Here is a 19,118-nt window from a genome sequence, read left to right on the forward strand (position 1 = left end):
TAGAAGTAATATCCACTAGGATGCTTCATTTCTGTACTTCAATTTGTCAGTATTTTATAAAGGTGAGGACATATATTGATAGGAATGAACACTAATGGCTAGCTCAAATTTAAGATCGTGCACCTACATACAAACTGTTGGTCCAAAGAAGGTACCATCCTTCCCTCCTTCCCAAAAAGCCAAACTATTCCCAAGCAGACGCTGCTGCCAGAGAACGGAGCAGCCACTGGAAGGAGCAGAGCTTACTTTACTTTCAGTACATGAGAACGGCCTCAAAGCGTCACTAGAGAGCTATCAGTAATTCGGTCCTAGCTTCATTTTGAGGTTTTTGGGCTTCGTGATTTTTTGTCACTCAGGAACCATTTCTAATTTAATCCTTCTTATTGCCTAAAATACCCATCGCTGTCCGTACCTCTGAAAATGCCCAGGCCACTCGGATGTGGGTGGAAGCCTTTTGGAATCAGTTCAACTTTTATGAAGGCAAAGAGCACGAACTGAGAAAAGAAACTAGCAAAGAGCATGAACTAGAAAAGAAACAAGGATCTTAAAAAAAGAAAAAGGAAGTTGGTAATTAATTCCCTCCCCCTTCATAATCTTGACCAAGACAAATAGAAATGAGATCTTAACAATGGTAGGAAGTAAAACTGCCTAACCTTTCTGCTTTAGCCTGGGCGCTTTTTCAGAGCAGAGACTGTCTCCTTGATGTTTACACAGTGCCCGGCACAAGCCAGGCTCACATTTAATTTGGGCCTTTGGAGCCAGCATCACAATGTAAGTTTTTCCTAGCAGTAGTTCTAATGGGAACGTGCTTTTGTTTGTGCTGCTGCTCAAACATGGTGCCCAGCCACACTCCTCCTTCAGGATTCAGTCTTAACTGGACCCTTCACTGCTATTTACTATTACACTGCCTTTGACACAGCAGATACATGCTAAATGTAGCCTACTACATTTTTTTTAATGTCCAATCTCTCTTGTAAATGGTGCATTTCCTACCTCTATGTTGCTCCAGATGAATGCTGCTGGGAACATCCTGTGTTTAGCTCCCCTCCACTGTGTTTGTCATTTGAACTCATGGCTTTCCTGAAGAGTTACATTACACATGTTCCTCTTTTTTATCTTTGTCACGGGAGATAAGGAACTTTTTATTTCTCCTGATATCCTCAGGAACACTTTAGCACTTCCATGTTCTGCAGCTTGAAATGATAGAGTCACGCAGAACGTTTCCAGTGCAGGTATTGCTTCTTGTAATTACCCCTAGTGTGTTTTCTGTAAAGCATTTAGAAAGAGATGAACTTCAGAATAACTGTTTTGCTTTTGCTTCCGTATATCCAAAGATTATTAAACTAATGACTATCATAACTTGTATGCAATAATAACAAGATGCAAGTCAAAGCCCTAAAGCCTCTTTAGATTAGATTAGATTAGATTTGCACTGGGGTTTAAATAGAGAACAGTTGGATCTGAATCTCTCTTCTCAGTTATCCAAGTTGATGGTCCTATTCTAACATCACTGTGAAGATATTTTCCCCTTCTTTCTCACCTCGCTCCCAATTTGCAATTACATCAGAAGCTTTGTGATGTTGAAACAACAACTTTCTGTGTAGGCAACACAAAAGCAAAAACTTGCTAAGGTAAGACACAGTTTGGTGGATATCACAAAAATCAACATTTCTGTATAGGAAATAAACTTTTCTGGGCAACACTTTATCCCTTTGAGCCTCTAAATACATTTCTGCACCATCATTTCAACGTATAGCTCTGTCGAGTGTTAGACTAAATATGGAAACAGCAGGGGAGAAGTGAGGTGTGATGAACCTTCAGGGTGTAACACTTCATATAGACAACAATAAGAGAAAATTTCCAGTGGCATTTAATTTTTATCATTGTATCATTTTATCATTTGTGACAGCACCACGTGTGAGTCCTCCCGTGCACTTTCAATCTCCTAATTCACACAAATGTGATCAGTTTCTTCGTTTTTCTGTTGTGCACGCTCCGTTTCTGATGGAATGCATGTGGATACGGCCCAGAAGAATCAGACATGTTTCTCTTAGCAGTAACAACATTTAAGGGTGAGTTCCAGAAGCACTTTTCATCGCTTAACTTCACTCCCACAGAGCTCAACGACACTGAGCCAAATTAAGCCTTCTAAAAATTCCATATATATTTAAGTTTACAAATGACATTGTTTCATGTCATCATTTACTCACAAAGCTAGGTGTGTAACAGCAGAATAAATTATTGAAAAAGAATGCAAATAAACCTAAATAAATACATTCAGGAAATAGGCTCAGAGAATTTTTCCAAGTATTAATCTCTCCATTCTTTTACATTCTCTTGCCTGATATTCATTAGGAACTGAATATGTAGGAAAGATATACAAAAATAAAAACAGAGGATGGGGGGGGAATCACGTTTCTTCAAGTACTGTGAGTATCAGCCCATTATATTTGTCATTTTTTCATTATCAAATTGGAAAATATTTGCTTCCCACTCTCCTCAGAGGTACAATGTCTTGTAAACTTGCTTTAACAGGCTCCTGAACCACAGTGTAAGGCTTGTGACTGGCTTAATGATTAATTCCTCAAAAATGTTACCTTCATCAATTTTGGATCCTGTTTCCTCAGTGGTTTTCAAAAGGGGCTTGGCTTCGCACTCCAGCGGAGACAGTCTCTCTTGTAATTAAATTACATTTGTTAAAGACAGAAGGTGGAGCATTTTACACCTATGACAGCTTGCTCAGCTTGCTCCTGAGGGTCAGGAAAAAAAACTAATTTAGTTTATGAAGTTTTATTTTGGGTTTTTCTTTTTTTATTATTGTCATTTTTGTTGTTGCTGTTTGTTTTGTTTATATATACATATATTTTGGTGGTGGTATTTTTTGTTTTCATGTTTTCTTTTTTCCCTCACTTTCCTTTTATAAAGGCCCTGTCTGTACAGGTCTTCACTTGCTGGCCCAGAAGGCCTCTTCTCCAATAAGGAGCCTGTTACCAATAGCTCCACAATGGAGTCTGTTTTCTTTGAATAGCAGGTCACTTTTGCAAGTGTGGCTTTCATGTTATCAAATTAATTTAAAATATTCAGGTGGGTCTACATACCAAGTTCCAGAAAGAGAACTAATCCAGAAAGGGCTAGCAAGTCACTTCTTGATGCTATTGCAGCTACTTAGGAAGTATGATTTCCCTACTCAAGAGATCCATAGCTACCTTATTTTCTCTGTCTCTTTTGGAAACTGAGCTGTGAAATTCAGGAGACTAGTTTGGACAACTTCTGTTTGCACTATACCTAAATATCAACCTCGGCTTACAGTGGTGTCTGCTAAGAGCGACTATCAAATACTTTCATGGAGTCATAGAATGGCTTGGGTGGGAAGGGATCTTAAAGCCCATCCAGTCCCAACCTCCTGGGGTGGGCAGGGCTTCCCAGGGCCCAATCCAGCCTGGCCTTGAGCACCTCCAGGGACAGGGCATTCATAGCTTCTCTGGGCAGCCTGTGCTAGTGCTTCATCACCCTCTGAGCAGAGAATTTCTTCCTAACATCAAGCCTGTCTCCTCTCTTTTTTTTTTAAAGCAAGTACCCCTTGTCCTATCCCCATCAGACCATGTAAAAAGTCAGTCTCTCTCCTGCTTATAAGCTCCCCTTAAGTAGTGACAGGTCGCAATGAAGTGTCCACAGAACATTTTCTTCTCCCACCTGAACAAGGCTGGGAGAAAAACCCATTGAGAGCAGCCCTGCAGAGACAGACTTGGGGTCCTGATGTGCAAAAAGCAGAACATGAGCCATGCTTGCAGAAGTGACCTGCTATTCAAAGAAAACAAACTCCACTGCAGAGTTCATGCCTTGTTGAACCGCATGAAGTTCTCATGGACTCACTTTTCAAGCTTTCCAGGTCTCTCTGGATGGTATCCCTTCCTCATTACCAAGAGTATGAGCTGTGGTACCGGACATAACTTCAGAAAGCAGCACTGATTGGCTGAGAATACAATCTTTCAAGCTCTCTTCTAGCACAGAATTAACCTAAGAATCTCAAGTCCTGGAACACTTACCTACTTGATGGTAACAAGGCATATAACACAAGTAACTGTTCCCTGTACTTGCAGTTGTGAAATGGGAATGGTGTTGGATATTTTAACACTCCATCTCTTTTCTTCTGTTTTCTCCCAGGAAAATTGCCCACTGGTTCTATACTTCAAAAACAAAAGAACAAAACAAAAACAAACAAAAACTCCAGAATCCACATAGACACACCTATTTTCACTGCATAATGAATTTGCCTCTTTATCTAAATCCATCACAGCTTTGAGAGCTCATATTCCCCGTATCTTATTTGGGCCTTTCTAACTATAAGCAGCAATGTCCTCTTTCATCTGGATCTTTGTAGTTCTGTTCTGGACAGACATGTCATCCTGTAACAAAGACTAAGGGTAAAGATGTATAAACAGTACTTGTGGTCTTCCTTTCAAGACTTCAAAACATTCTGCAGATAATAACTGAAGCTTTACATCACCCCTGTCAGATAACATCCATATCCTAAGATAGAAGTGTTCAAAAGCGTGGTCTTGTGCTTCCATGCTTCAGAGCACTGGAACAGGCTGCCCAGAGAGGTTGTGGAGTCTCCTTCTCTGGAGATATTAAAAACCTGCCTGGAGGCTTTCCTGTGTGATTGGCTGTAGTGAACCTGGGAGCTGGCAGCAGGCCTTAGAAGCACACCACCTCAAGCTAATGGGGACTTTCCGTAACTGTGTACTTCACTGCAGCAGCACCTCCTCCTTTCTTTTATTCAAGTACCACCAGGCCTGCTTTTCTCAGGCCAGTCGGATTCAGTTGCAATTGCAACAGTTCCTATTCATCATCAATCAGCTGAGGTCCTCTCCATTGCAGAGAGGGCAAATTAACCTCTTTGCCAACAGTATGTTAAAACCACAATTTACTATTTGCACTTGCTGTTTACTTCAGGAAGAAAACTACTTGCTTCATTCCAGGCTAGTGACCTGAGCGTGTTGTAACAGCTGTCATGGCCTGGGAGCAGGCTGCCAGCAGACACGCTGCACCATTGTGGAGAACACCTCTTAAAACCAAAACCTAACAAACACTGAAACGAGTTAGGTACCACAAATGATGACCTTATGCCACTCTTTTACTATACAAATAGTACAAATACTAAATTCACAAGGACTCATTTCACAGATAACCATTAATTGGTACTACAGTTTCTGACTGGCACATGTATTATGCTAGGTTTTGTATTAAAAAGCCACGCAAAAGGCCTTGCAACCTAGAGAAAAAAATAAAAACAAAAGAAAGCAAGCAGATGGAAACCTTTGACCTTCACCTAATCTTCCATAAGCATAGACCAAGAGTAGGCTGTTTCGATCACTATTAGATACAAAAAAAAGTTCCTGAAATAGAATGCTCCCTCCCAGATTCACTCCTGCGTGCAACACTGCATCAAGCACCATCAACAAGATTCTTAGCTAAGTCAGAACTTGGTATGGAGATGCTTGGTTCTTACACAGTTGTGCACAGTTGTGCACACAGGCAGGAAGGTGAGCACTGCCCAAGCAGAAGCCCAAGTCCACACTCGACACCTTTCACCCCCTGCGTATTTTTCTTTTCCTTGCTTTGTTTCCTTGCCTGAAAGCAAGGTTTCTACAGTTTCTCTTTTATAACTCCCAGGACCAGATACAGAATTCAAGTACTTGAGGTCAGACACTGCAATTTGGAGAGCCTGAAATCAAGTGTAGATTTTAGTAAGATAGGCATGGAGTCTGAAAGAACTTTTGTGCAACCAAGTTTTGACCTTGAACAAGGAAGATAGGTGCCTCTGTCTAAGGAAATAAACATAAAATGAGAAAATCCCTAGAGTCCCTATTCAGGTAAAATGAGATTTCAATGTTTTACCTAAAATTATGTCATTGTTCCAACACAACAGAAGCTACCTTGTTCACAGAAAGCGTAACGTTCTGCTTAAAAAGAACCCTGACAGCTCACAAGATAGGCAAATAAGCTTGAAATCACACGTTTTAAAGTCATATGCATTTGAATTCTGAATTTGTTGAAATAATACTATGCTTAGTATTTTCCTCCCAGGCATAACAGCACGTAATGTAGTAAAAAAAAAAAAAAAAAGGTATAAAACTTTCTTGGTAAGATTAACCACATCTCCATCAATGCACATCCAGCCTGTTTATTTTCCTCACAAATAACGAGGATATTCTACAACACTCCCACATGCTATGGGAGTGACCAGACAGTCCCTCGGGGATGTGGATGCTGTGGCACAATTCTTCTGCCGGAGGAGGCAGCACAAAGCTCATCCATTCCCACCATTCCAGACCCATACTGATTCCCATCTTCTTAAACGGCATGGCTGAGAAGTGGCATTGCTGGAATTCCATCCTAACATGCACTGATCTGCTGTGAGCAGAACCACGGAACTGATCTTCTTAGGACTTGAAACTGTGTGGGTATTAGATCTGGAAAGTGACTGCAGGTCAAGCCACGTTAGGGAATTACAAAGTCCCAGCCAAGGAGCCTGGCTGCTGTAGAAGTGATCCTGCACCTCCAGGAACTGGAAGAGGTTAGGACACAGTACCAGCCGGGAGAGGAACCAGCACAGAGGTTTCAGCAGAGCACATTCAGAAAAAATCTGGAAAAGAACTTTACTAGCAATTATTTTCTTCATTTCCACACATATATTTTGACGAAAAAGGAAAAAAAAAAAAAAAAAAAAAAAAAAGAAGAAATTCAGACTTCGCTTTAAGAATCCTTGGATTTAAATATATATATTTATTAAAAAGAGACATTGACTCTATGGCCAAGACATCATGCGTCTTAGAACAGGTTTTTACAGCCATGTTATAAAAACCCCTTAGCAAAGCAGTTATGCACTAGACTTCAAACACATGTACTCCAAGAATGACACTGGTGTGGAGGATCTTGTTTTACATCCATTTATTTTTGTCCCTCAGCAATTATAGCATAGTTTCAATACATTTCTAAAGCTATAGAGAAATACCAGGGCAACTAGAGTACATACAAGCCAAAGTTAAAATGGTAGACAGCTGAATTAAAAAGGAAAAAAAAAAAAAAGAAAAAAGAAAAAAAGAAAAAAGGAAAGAAAGAAAAAGTACGCATTCAGCAGGAAATCTACTATACTTCATTCAGTTTAGGCTTTGTTCTTTAGGGAACAAGGTGCTAACGTGCCATTTTCTCATAAAATGAATCATAATTGCTTCCAAAGAGTTTCCGCTGAAAATTTAGGTGGAAGCAAATAAGTGTAACACTAAACTTTCTCCTATAAACTTAGAAGCAACACTTTCTTGAATCAATTTCCACCCTCCGAATATCACTACCGCTTTTCTTACACGAGCCCACTGTTTTATTAAGGCATAATATGCCCTGAGCAAAATGCTGGATATTAGCCAAAGAAGCCTAACAATTAAAGGCAAGCACCAAGTGATTATTTTTATAGACAAATTTTGGAACTTGTTTTGTAACTCACCTGCAGTCGGGAGTAGCACTTGAGGAAAAAAAAGAGAAAATATTGCTTTTAACCACCTTGAGCAGAATGGCAGTGTTAATACCCCTTTTCTCCCTCCAGGCTAAAGTTTTCGAGCTAATCGTCTAGGTACCTAAGCAGGGACAGCATACTAAGACATAAACAGGGACATCTGTCCAAGAGCTTAATTTTCAGGCAACTCAGCACACAAAAGTAAAATCAGTGCCCCAAGCTAAGCAATTCCAATTACATCTCATTTTCCTCAAGAGGCCAGAATCTCACGTGCTGGATACCTCTGGTCTTAAAGCAAGATGGAGCCTGGACAGCAACATCACACGCCGTGCGTGCTCAGCCTGCCTTCCAGTCCTCCTTTTAAATCCGGGAAAGCTGCGGTTTACCCAGCCCACTGCTATAAGCACAGCCTTACAGAGCCTGGGATTAGGAAGGCAGCTTTCAAAGCTCGCACCAACAGCAAGCAGCATCTCTTTCTCTCTATAAATTTAGGCAATACCAGCCCATTTAAGCTACCAGAGTATCCATGAAAGAAACACGACCAAATTATACATTTTATTCACATTTATTTTTCGCTTTTAGTGTGCTCACAGAAAATTAGAACACCTTAAGCAGGAGTTTAATAGCAATTTTTGTAAGCAAAGTTACATTCCATCTCTAAGTCAAATTGGTCAAAGCTTCTCCAGTATTTACAAAAACATGATAGACAAGATGCTACACAAAAAAAAAAAAAAAAAAACATTGCATCTGAAGAGTTTTCCTTTATTTTCAAAGACAACTGGAAAAGAAAGCGTCGTCTGCTGTAATCAAAAACATACCACAGTATAAACAGTAACCATTCCACTTATCACAGCTTGGTTGAGTTTAAAATTTGTGTTTAAAAGGTCCAAGATGACTGCAGTTTTACAAAAATGGGCAGGGTGGAAAGAGTTGCAAACTTCATGTGCTTCTGGATATCAAGATTTGTTTTTATACAATAGTCACAGTTAAAAACACCCTGCTGGTAATACATAATTACACTTTATTAAGGTCATAAACCAGCAATAAACAATAAAGCCTATACAACTTGTATTTCTACTTAATCACTGACTGATACAGCTAACATGAGATAAGTGAAAAGTTCCTATGGTTTAAATGAATTCCTAAGACTATGATCTCTTTATCTGGGTATTGATTTTTTTTTTCCTTTCCTTCTTAATCAAGACTTGTAGTGTTGTAAACCTTATAGAACATCTGCCTCACAAAATACATCGTAATAACTTTCTTTTAAAAAAAGACTAACCCCTCACATCGTGTCTCGTGGCACGTTCTTGGCAATGGATGCGCCACGGATCCCCCACTGTGGCCCCTATCACTTCATCGAGATCCCTTATCGACCCACCCATCTCCTTCATATATGGGCGCGTCCACAGACTGACAAAGAAAGTTTACATTTCGAATAAAGATGCAAAGTATGCAAAAAAAAAAAAACTGAAAAAAAAAACCGAAAAACATTTAATACTGATGCAAAAAAAAAAATTAAAAATTTAAAAAAAAAAAAGGAGAGAAGGAAGGAGGCGGAGGGAGGCGGCGAGGCCCTCCTTCGCCCGTTGGAATGGTGGTAACAGAATGATTTGAGATGGGAAATCTGCGGGGAGAGAAAAAAAAGAAACGAGACATCTTTTAAATCAATCCCTGGTTGTAGACAAGTTCTCCGAAACCAGTACCTGGCACCACTCCAACAAACAAACAGGGGGAGAAAAGTTCGTCGGCGCGGGGCGGCGGCGGCGCTTACTCCGCCGGCTCGGCGGGGCCCTCCGGACTGCTCTCGGACGGGGCCTCCTGCCGCGCCGCCGCCGGCTCCTCCGCGGGGGCCGCCTCCTGCTCGCCGCTGCCCGCCTCGCTCGTGGCGGCGGCGCCGGCCTCCTCTGCCGCCTTCTCCTGCTGCTGCTGCTGCTGCTGCTCCTCGGCCGCCGGGGCCTCTTCTCCCGTCGCCTTCTCGGGGGCGGCCTCGTCCGATTTGGCCTCCTGCGAGTCCCCCGCCTCCTCCTTCGCCGCCTCGGCGCTGCCGGCGGCGGCCGCGCTGGCCTCCTCGGCCGCGGCCTTGCCCTCCTCGCCGCCCGCCGCCTCGGGGGCCGCGGCCGCCGCCTCCTCCTTCCCGCCCTCGGCCGCGGCGGCGGCGCCGCCTTCGCTCTCCGCCCCCTCGCCGGCCTCCTTTTTGTTCTTTTTGAAGGAGAAGCCGCTCAGCTTAAAGGACTTCTTGAAGGAAAAGCGCTTCTTTTTTTTTTTCGGGGTCTCGCTGCTGGACGAGGGGGTCGCGCCCTCCTCAGTCTTGGGGGAGGCCTCTCCCTCCGCCGGGGAGGCCGGCTCGGTGCTTTCCGCCTCGGCCGCCTCCTTCTCGGAGGCGGGCTCCGACGAGGCCGCCTCCTCCTTGCCCGTCTCCTCGGCGGGCGCGCTGCCGTTGGCCTGCACCTCCTCCTTGCCCGCCTCCGCCGCCGCGGGGGAGGCGTCGCCGTTCACCTTCACGTGGCCGTTTTCCTGCAAGACAGCGACCGCGTTACCGGGGGCGCCGAGGGGGCGGCTGCCGTGGGGCGCGGGCCCGAGCGCCCGGCCTCCCACCCCGCGCCCTCCGCCGCCCCGCACCGGGCGCTCCCCCCAGCGGCGGGATGCTCCGCGGGACGGCCGCGAGGGGGCGCCATAGTTCCACGCTGCTGCGGCGGCGGCGGCGGCGGCGCGCACCCCCACCCCCGGCGCGCCCCGTCCGGCCGCCGCCGCCGCCGCCGCGGCGCGGGGCGGGGGATGGCGAGGCGAAGCGAACAAAGCTCGCCCGGCCCCGGCCCCGCGCCCGGCTGCCGGTGCCCCCACCGCCATCCTCCCGGCCGCCCCCGCCCCCCGCTCCATTTGCATGTTGCGGGCGCCCGCCAGCGCGGCTGGTTGCCCCGGGCGGCAGCTGCGGGGGCGGCGGGGGGCAGCCCGACAGCCGGGCGGCGTGCGGCGGGGAGGGGGTGGCGGGGGACCCGGCCGCGGGGAGCCGCCGAGCCCCCAGCCCCGACGGCATCGCGCCTCCACCCCCAGAGGCTTCGCGCCCCTCGCCCGGCGCCGTCGGAAGGAGGTGAAGCGGGCGGAAAAGCCGAGCGATATAAGGTCCTTCCGTTTAGAAGCCATCGGGACGCTCGCAATACACGAGGGATTTGTCTTTACAAAAAAAAAAAATAACATTAAAAAATAGTCCCCCTCCCCCGCGACGCAGGAAAGACAACCATTCAAAGAAAGAATCGCTCAAAGCCAAACCCGTGTTTAAAAAATAAAGAAAGGATCCCTTCGCCTTGAGTCGCAAAGATAAAAGGATTGCCCGTATTCTCCATTGAACGTGCCACCGAGGTATCAAAGGAAGAGGAATTAGACAGGATGCAAAAGAGAGTCCGTCGAAGTCGGCTTAAAAAAAGGAGTAGGTTTAATTTTTCGGAATCTTTTTTTTTTTTTTGGTTTTTTTTTTTTGGTTTTTTTTTTGGTTTTTTTTTTTTACCTGTCCATTCGCCTTGGAGGGAGACGCGGCCACCGCTTCCCCGGGCTTCTCGGCGGCGGCTTCGCCCTTCGCAGCGGTCTTGGAGAACTGGGCACCCATGCTGGCTTATTCAACAAAGAAACTCAACAGATCCAAAAGGAGGGGAAACAAAGAGCGTCGAGTCGGTATAAATAGCGGGCGACCGGCAGCGGCAGCGACACACACACACACCAGAGGGGGAAAAAAAAAAAGAGAAGAGAGAACAGAACCGATTATAATGCACTCCTTTTTTTTTAAAAAAAAAAAAAAATTAAAGTTGAAGAGATCAAAAAAAAGCAGCAGCAGCAGCAGCACAGGAGGGAGGGGAAAAAAAAGGAGGAAAAAGTCGAGCAAAAAAAAAAAAAAAAAAAAGGAGCCCAAGTTTAGTAAAAAGAAGTAATAAAAAATCCCAGATTTGTAGCCGTACTGTAGACAAGGAGAAAATGGAGAAATCTCCCTGGTTGCTAATAAGATGCGGAGTCCAACGCCCAAGTGCACAGATGAATGGGCTTCCCGAGCGGTGACGGCAGCCCTCCGCCCGGCGCCGGCCAATCGCCGCCGCGCCACACAAAGGGGGGCGGGGCCTGGCCGCCCGGCGAACAATGGAGCCGCGATGGCAGCGGTTTGAAATCAGCCCCCAGCCGATAATGAATGTGCCGCTCCGGCGCGGGCGGGCGCGCGGAGCTCCGCGCCGGGGAGCGAACAAAACACCCAAATAAAGCGGGGCGGGCGGGCAGGGACAATGGTGCGCGGGGCGTGCGGGGAGCCCGAGCGGGAGCGCGAGTGTGAGCCCGTCCGCCCGCCCCCACCCGCTGCCGCCGTGAGAGCAACAGATAGTGTGCGAGCCCGGGGCGGGGGGAGCGGGAAGGAGGGGATTTTCTTTATTTTATTATTATCTTTTTTTTTTTTTTTTTCCTCCTCCTTTTCTTCCCCGGGTTTAATTGGTCGCGATTGTTAAATCGCCCCCAATTTGGAAGGTATTTGAACCACGTAGATCGGGTTTCGCCAAACGCGATCACGAGGCGCAGGGAGTGGGTCTGTAGGCCAGATGTGGCCGGGCAGCGGCCGCCCCCTCCCCCCGCGCGATACGGGCGCGGAATAAAATACGCGGCGATCAGCCCGCGGCCCTAATTAAACCCCGCTGTCTGATTATCTCCGAGTTGTGTTTTCAAAGTATTTTCCGCGGCGGTGACCCACTTCCAGCCCCGCGTTTCCGCGCAGGAGCAGCGGGCGCGCACCCCCCGGCGGGAGGTGCCGCGGTGCCGGAGCCGGGGCGCTCCCCTCGGGCGGCGGCGGTCGGGGCGGCTCCCACCGATTCCCTTTCTCGGGGGTGCGGAGCTGCCATCGCTCCGCGCTGGAAAACGCTTCTCCGACCCCCCCCCTCCCCCGCCCCCCCTCCACCCATACGCTCCCGGTGCCCCCTCCGTTTAAAGCAGTGGAGCGTCAGAGCGGCCCTTCCCCAACGCGCGGCTCATCGCTCCTCGCACGCCCGCTGCTTATAAGCGCGGAGGGAGAAGCGATTCCCATAACGAAGGGCTGCGAAGCGGGGACGCCCGGCCACGCCGCACGCCGCCCACCTCCCTCCCCCTGCTGATCGCCCGGTGCCGAGGGGCTTTATGTGACCGCCGCGTCCCCGCAGCAGTGATTTGCAGGGAATCGGTCCAGGGAATATTGAGGCTTGGGGTTAATGGTTTTTTGTTTTTGTTTTAATGTGGGTTTTTTTTTTTTTTTTTTTTTTCCGGGCAAAAGGAAGCATCTGCCACTGCGCATCGCCCCCCGCCCGGCCCCACCGCTACCAGCCGCTCCCTTTGTCTCGGCCGAGCAGAGACGAGCGGCCCTCGCCGGGAGCCCACGCGTGCCCGCGCCCTCCGCGGGGCGGGGTGGGAGGGGCGGAGGGGCCGCCGCGCCCCGGGGCTACCCCGGTCCCGGGGCGCTTTCCGCGCCGCGGTCCGGAGCCGCCTCCCGGGGGCGGCGTCACCTGCGGCCCCGCGGCGGGTGGGAACGGGGTCGCGGTGGCGGCCGGAACCCCCCCCCCGCCCGGACACGCCCGTTCGGGGCACCGCGGGTGCTCGGCGGGCGTTTGCGCGACGGAGGGGCGAGGAGAGGCGGAGATCTTCGTGAGCCACTTCCCGAGGGAACTCCGAGCTCGGGGCTTGCTCTGCTCCCTCTTCATTTGGATCGTGATTTTCTCTTTTTTTAACTATTATTTTGTCTTTTTCACGCTAGTCGAGATACCAGCTCATGGAGAAGACCTCCTTGAAGACCGTGCCAGGACCTAACAGCACTAGAAGCCATCCGTCTGTCCACCTGCACTGGGATTTCACCTGCGTTGGCATCTGCGAGTTCCCTTTCTTCTGTAGCAGCGCGTGGATCTCAGAGCGGTGGCACTGAAACACTGCACAGAGAGGCTGTGGGAGTTTTGGCGGCATATGCTTTGCAAACGGTGTGGTTTTCAACCATTTCTATGTTCTACAACTTTGGAATAAAGAAAAAAAAAAAAGAAGGAAAAGTTTTGTTTGATATTATTCTGGACTCTCAGATCTTCCAGTTGTTCTCCAGAGCAAGCAGACAAGAAGCCTGGAATACCTGCATGCTGCCTTCCCAGTGCATCGCAACCCGGACAGCTCTGTTCTAACAGAGACCCCTCGATGTGAGGTGCCACCACCAGATGTAACCATGTGGCTGGCCCAGCAGCCGCTGGGCTGCTCGCTGTCACACCACACCTTTAGGACTCCAGCAAGAACAAATACGCTGCAGGGGAGATTCCTCATTCTTAATCTTGCACTTCACTTAAGTTCTTGATCTTTTCATCTCCTTCCAAAGGGGAAAAAAAAAAAAAAAAAGAAAGAAAGAAAAAAAAAACCCGCCAACAACCCCCCACCTTGACTGGTGTATTGCAAAAGGACTAATGAGGTATGAGTATGGAACTCACCATTGTGCTTCAGTGGCTTCCACACACAAAGGTCATAGAATCATAGAATATCCTGAGGTGGAAGGGACCCACAGCGACCATCTCACAGCGTTTCTCTGGCAGGACCAATGATGTACCAGGTGCTTACAGAGGTTTAGCGTTTGAAAAAGAATGATTCCACTGTAAATGTATTTCGGCTTCTACAACAAGAGCAGTGTCAGCACGTAGTTATATCCCCTGTGTGCCATGGTAACATTTCTAAGAACATCCACCGAGGGACACCTCTGAGATGCCCAATAGTGAATAAGAAAGTGCAGCTCTGGGTTCCCCTCCCATCACCATACCAAAAGCCATGCCTCACCTTAGCCCACTGCCTGATCTCCAGTTGCACGCTGTACCCCCAAAATCAGCTTGTCAGCAGTGCTTCCACATGTGACTCCTCGCAGCATGTTTTGCCCAAGATTGGTTTCACACTCTCCTGTTGGGAAGTGGGAGGGCTGAGATAGGGCTGCTGGAAAGTCAGGAGGTGCTGCCCAGCAAACCCACAGAGCCACTGCCTCCCAGCTATGGCTGCTCACCTGTGACACAGTGTTTGCTGATAGTGTGTGCCTCACAGCTGTTCTCAGAGCTCCAGAAAATCCATGTACGACACCCAGCCTCAGCCAGGGTAAAAGTACCTCAGTCAGCACTTTTAATTCCAATTAAATGTTGAAACTTTTGGAAACTTGTCCCAACTTGTTACCTGTAGACAGGACACAAATGTATTTTAACACGTTTGCTGGCAAATGCGCTAAAATACAACACACCCCGTCAACACTGCGGGTCTGAAATCATGTTAATTAAAAGTTTTTCACTGGCACTTTTTTTTTTTTTTAAATACACCTTTATCCTCGTCCAGACAAGCCTTTAAAGGAAAGTGAATCTTCAGGGCGGTTTTGGAAGCGGGAATGCAGTGCATCCTGATCTGGCACATGAGTTCTGGTGGTCCTGGTTTTGCGTCTCCTGTCCAGGCCTTCCCTGAGAGGTGCTGGAATCTCAGGGCCACAGGGAGCTTCTCTCTGCCCAGTCAGGGCAGCAGCTGCACCAAAATGATCCTACCAATAAATAGCGTTCCCCATGTGCCTGTCTGCCCTGCAGCCCTCTCCTGGCTTGTAATTAGGGAAAAACAGTGTAACATAAGCATAAAGAAAAGAACATCTTGCTTTCTTGTCAGGCTGGGAGTAGTGAGGAAACTTCTTCCTTGTTTTAGTTTGTATACACTGATAATGAGAGAATTGGACTGCATGAGCTGAAAAATATATATAAAAAAATCAAGTTCTGAAGCTAAATGCAGATTTATAGAACAGTTGCATCTTTTCCTGATTCCAACAAATGAATATTTCATCATGTCCTCATCAGCACTGAGATTTCTCATTGGCCCATCATTTTGGTTCCTTCAAGCTTCATCCGGGCTTGGTACGATGCTATCAAAGCTTTTAACCTTTACATCACTCCCAGCCATTACAAGCCTTTTACTAATATTTGCCAAGCTTTTATTAACTGAATACGTTCTACAATGTTTGCTAAATAGGATCCAGACTGTTTGAACGTCCGGTGTGCTGTGAAGCTGGGAACTTAACACAGCCTGTATGTTTTAAAAGTACCGTGCAGTTTGTGTTTCTCATATCTATCCTCCGACCAACCAATTGACCAGGCATCAGTAACAAGGCTGGTGACTGCTGGGGAAAAAAGAAAGAAAGACTCGCAAACTAAAATTAATAAGAAAAAACAATAACAAATCCAACCCAATCCAAACAAAAATTCCTTAGATCGTAAGAAGCAAAACCACTCCAGTATAGTTCAAGGCCCTCTCTCAGGAGCAATCACTGCAAGAAACAACAGCTTCCACACCACGGGGTGTGAATGCAGCACAGTGACAGCTCCCTGGTATGTGCTGCTCCTGCTTTTAAGCATTGCATTTCAGAAGCAAAACTTGGGCATCGGGGCTTCTTTGTATCAAGAAATAAACAGGCAAAAAGCAGAGATAGAAGCCATGCAGTAGGGAGTTACAAACATTTTACATCTGTCAGTTCCAGAGACAGATGTTTCTCTGGCTGCAGCTCCCCAGAAGTTTCATCCAGGCTGGGTTCCACTGTGTCAGTCCTTTGCTCCCTGCATTCCTGTGCTCTAGCCCTTCAGCTCCACTCCTTCCATTGTGCGTGCCTTGGCTTTCAGCTGACCTCGTGATAAGCCATTTCAGAGACTTACACCAGATGAAAACTGCTCCCCACTCACTTCTTTCTTTCTGTTTCTCTCTCTGTTTCTCTCTCTCCTTCTCTCTCTATTTCTTTTGTGGGGAGGAAGGGGGAGTAGCAATTTCCTGCATGTTTAGCTTCTGTACTTCTTGGTGTGGCCAGACAAGCATCAGCAGTGACATGCAGGTGATAACCTGCTTTGGCATAAAGGTAAGCTGTAGTCCCAGTGATGTTTACTTTTAACAGCACCATTGCCGTGCATAATCCACCTTTCTCTGCAACTTCTGTTCACTTCCATTTTCCTATTCCTCCTTCCATTTTGCTGTGAGGACTGATCTGAGCGAAAAATACCGTATAACCAGGTATTCATTAGAGAGACATAGGCAGGTGATGCCTCATAATGTTTGTTTGAAAGAGCAGGTGTGCTTTAATGATGAATGCTGTGTAGCTACAGCATTTTTGCTCAACAAGCCAGCCCAGTTTTTATGAATTTCAGTTAGACTGGGAGTCAGGATCACTTGGATAAGACTGTCACCATGCACAGTGACACTAAGAAGTGTCACAAGGTGAGCTGAAAGTGATTTTCTCAAGTGAGAATCAAGCAAGGGAAAGGCACAAGCTTGTGGAATTTTCAACCTCCTCTTCACAGAATCATAGAATATCCCAAGTTGGAAGGGACCCATAAGGATCATTCAGTCCAACTCCTGGCTCCAGACAGGGCCACCCAAAGTTCAGACTCTATGTCTGAGAGCATTGTTCAGATGCTTCTTGAACTCCATCAGCTTGGGGCCTTGCCCACTGCTCTGGGGAGCCTGTTCAGTGCCTGACCACTCTCTGGCAAAGAACCTTTTCCTGATATTCAACCTGTCACATATATCTAACCTCTCCATAGGGCTCCTGATGTATAGAGAAAGCCAAGTGCCAGTGTATAAATTGCTGATAGGTGGAGGCTGGTATGCTGGGCCTGGTTTTATGGCTCACTCTAACTGAACAAATGCAGTGCACAGGGTGCAAAAGGCTAAGTCAGTACATGTTTATTATTATTATTACTGTTATTATTATTAATAATAATAATTATCTTCACTCAAGGAGGCTTTTGCTTCAGATATCCAGAATAAACACTGTATAGTGTATCCCAAAAGCTGGCAGAAATGCATGAGATCTATATTGCCAGGTGTGCTGGCAGGGTGCAGATTTGATATCAGAGATCATCTATTCCCCAGATATACGTAAAGCCATCTCAAATAGGAAAGAGGAAGCATTTGTGCCTGCCTCAGAATCTTGGATTCCTGATGCTGAGCTGTTGAGAAGTACTTCCCCTCACTCAGAAGCAGGCATGCTGACCTCTTTCCTGCCGTGAGGTACGTTAGCCCCTTTGAAAGCTTAAGAGGCAGTCCCCTTTCATCTAGCAGCTCAATGGTGGGGCTCAGGAAACATGGGTTTAATTCCCACCTAAAAAAAAATTGAATCCCTTCATTTACCTCCCTCTGTTTTTCCCATGAAGTTCTAGGGTGAGAGAGTATGAGCACAAATGTTTTCATTTTCTCTTCCTGAAGCTGCTCAGCAAATGAACAAGAGTAGCTCTTTGGCATGAGGAATTACATAGTAATTGCTCAAAAAAAAAAAAAAAAGAACACGATTCTGCAGTCTAATTGCTCAGTGTGCTAGCCTGGGAGCAGGAGATGGTCTGCCTTAGGCCCTTGCTCCACTGAAAATGCTGCCACTTTTGTACTCTGTAGGTCTTGGAGGAAAAACTGGCACCCAGGGTCTAGTTCTGACTGCAGTACACAACCACAATCTCCTTTTCTCTCATCCCTCAGACTGCCAAATAATTAGTTCCTTGCACTGTGGGGCTGGTGCAGCCTGGCACCCTCGTGCTTGATGCCGGAGTAGGAGTGGATTTTGTGCCATGGTCCCTACCCCACCCTGTGCTAGGACCTTCTCCATGAGCAAGGTAGCTCAGTGCCCATGGAAGGACTGGGCTGAGATCATTGCTCTGGATATCAGCTAGTCAGGGGCTTCCTCTGAGCTTCTCCTGGGAATGCCTTGGGGAGCTACTTCTGGAGCACTGAGCACAGAGGATCTCTAAGACGAGACTTCGTGCAGTGGCTGGGCACCTCTGGCTCTGCAAACCACTAGGAGAGTCCAACTCACTTATACAGCAAGTCAAATTGTTATAGTGATATGGTGATTATTATTATTATTTTTATCAGCAGCTTTAGCCATTTGCTGTATAAATGTTCCTGCATACATATACTGACTCCTGAGTGTGCAGCAACTGGGACAATGGAGAGGTCATTTCTGTAGCTGGTATTGCAAGAAACCACAGCTATGAGACCAAAGGCTGCAGGCCATTAAATTAAGGGTTACTAAAACAAATAGACTAACAATTGCAAATTCATTTGTTTGATTTAGAATGGCACATATGCTCAACACAAGAGACAGGAGGGATTATTAGCTAAAGAGCTAGTTTAAGACAGGGATATTTGTGTCCATAATTCTGCCCTGTGACGATTGGAATAAGTCGCTTTAGCTACATCTGCCCTGCAGACTAGGGTGCTGGGCATTATCTGTAGTATATCTTGTGTGAGTACTGGAAGCAGATGTGGAGATAAGCACAGATTATATTACTCCCTTCATTGATGATGTAAATTTTCTGTCTTGAACTCTCTTTCTGTATCTATGTTGTTAAACACATCTTGTTCCCAAGCTGCTATCAAACCACTGACAAGCAAAGGCAATTGGCAGGCTGCATGAATAAATAAGAGGTCCTGACTAAACACAGACTTAAAAAAGAAGTATGTAACAGGTGGAAACAGGTACAGGTGATCCAAGAGGAATGTAGAAATACTAAGTGTGCAGGGATGGGGTTAGGAATGCCAAAGCCCAACTGGAGTCGATTCTGGTGAGGGTCAAGAAGGTCTTTTACATGCATTA

General features: G+C 46.8%; 2 protein-coding genes and 1 long non-coding RNA gene across 10 annotated transcripts; 1 reads left to right on the top strand and 2 right to left on the bottom strand.

Moving 5' to 3' along the window:
* Positions 1-6,769: 6,769 nt before the first annotated feature.
* Positions 6,770-11,532, bottom strand: MARCKS (myristoylated alanine rich protein kinase C substrate). 4 transcript variants are annotated; one of them, NM_001397480.1, is made up of 3 exons: positions 11,464-11,532; positions 11,019-11,139; positions 6,770-10,030 (listed from the first exon to the last, which is right to left on the bottom strand). In NM_001397480.1, exons 2-3 carry the CDS (start codon positions 11,115-11,117, stop codon positions 9,284-9,286), a joined length of 846 nt encoding a protein of 281 aa, NP_001384409.1. In that variant the 5' UTR covers positions 11,118-11,139; positions 11,464-11,532; the 3' UTR covers positions 6,770-9,283. The 4 variants fall into 4 exon arrangements, 3 of the variants coding, with proteins under 3 accessions (NP_001384409.1, NP_990811.2, XP_046794539.1); XM_046938583.1 differs by having other exon boundaries at positions 8,063-10,030; positions 11,019-11,150; NR_173985.1 differs by lacking the exon at positions 6,770-10,030 and adding an exon at positions 10,768-10,927.
* Positions 11,533-11,622: 90 nt separating this feature from the next.
* On the top strand, positions 11,623-13,810 carry LOC124418339 (translation initiation factor IF-2-like). Of its 3 annotated transcripts, none has more exons than XM_046939029.1 (2): positions 11,623-11,874; positions 13,263-13,629. In XM_046939029.1, the coding sequence occupies exons 1-2, from the start codon at positions 11,779-11,781 to the stop codon at positions 13,425-13,427; spliced, it is 261 nt and encodes an 86-aa protein (XP_046794985.1). In that variant the 5' UTR covers positions 11,623-11,778; the 3' UTR covers positions 13,428-13,629. The 3 variants fall into 3 exon arrangements, with proteins under 3 accessions (XP_046794985.1, XP_046794986.1, XP_046794984.1); XM_046939030.1 differs by lacking the exon at positions 11,623-11,874 and adding an exon at positions 12,709-13,185 and having other exon boundaries at positions 13,263-13,810; XM_046939028.1 differs by lacking the exon at positions 11,623-11,874 and adding an exon at positions 12,733-13,153.
* LOC121110194 lies at positions 13,370-14,643 on the bottom strand. Of its 3 annotated transcripts, XR_005858197.1 has the most exons (5): positions 14,526-14,643; positions 14,309-14,425; positions 13,969-14,184; positions 13,623-13,850; positions 13,370-13,511 (listed from the first exon to the last, which is right to left on the bottom strand). It is a non-coding gene; the product is annotated as an uncharacterized LOC121110194 (long non-coding RNA). The 3 variants fall into 3 exon arrangements; XR_006938665.1 differs by having other exon boundaries at positions 13,623-13,787; positions 14,309-14,532; XR_006938664.1 differs by having other exon boundaries at positions 14,309-14,532.
* Between the last annotated feature and the right edge of the window lie 4,475 nt (positions 14,644-19,118).

Source organism: Gallus gallus, chromosome 3 (assembly GCF_016699485.2).
Source record: "Gallus gallus isolate bGalGal1 chromosome 3, bGalGal1.mat.broiler.GRCg7b, whole genome shotgun sequence".
NCBI classification, from domain to species: domain Eukaryota; kingdom Metazoa; phylum Chordata; class Aves; order Galliformes; family Phasianidae; genus Gallus; species Gallus gallus.

Coding starts and splice junctions, on each gene's coding strand:
- LOC124418339 (XM_046939030.1), top strand. CDS start 12,724: ATGGTTTTTTGTTTTTGTTTTAATGTGGGTTTTTTTTTTTTTTTTTTT. Junction 13,186..13,262: donor CCGAGGGAACTCCGAGCTCG/GGGCTTGCTCTG, acceptor TTTTCACGCTAG/TCGAGATACCAGCTCATGGA.
- MARCKS (NM_001397480.1), bottom strand. CDS start 11,117: ATGGGTGCCCAGTTCTCCAAGACCGCTGCGAAGGGCGAAGCCGCCGCC. Junction 10,031..11,018: donor CCTCCAAGGCGAATGGACAG/GTAAAAAAAAAA, acceptor GCTGTCTTGCAG/GAAAACGGCCACGTGAAGGT.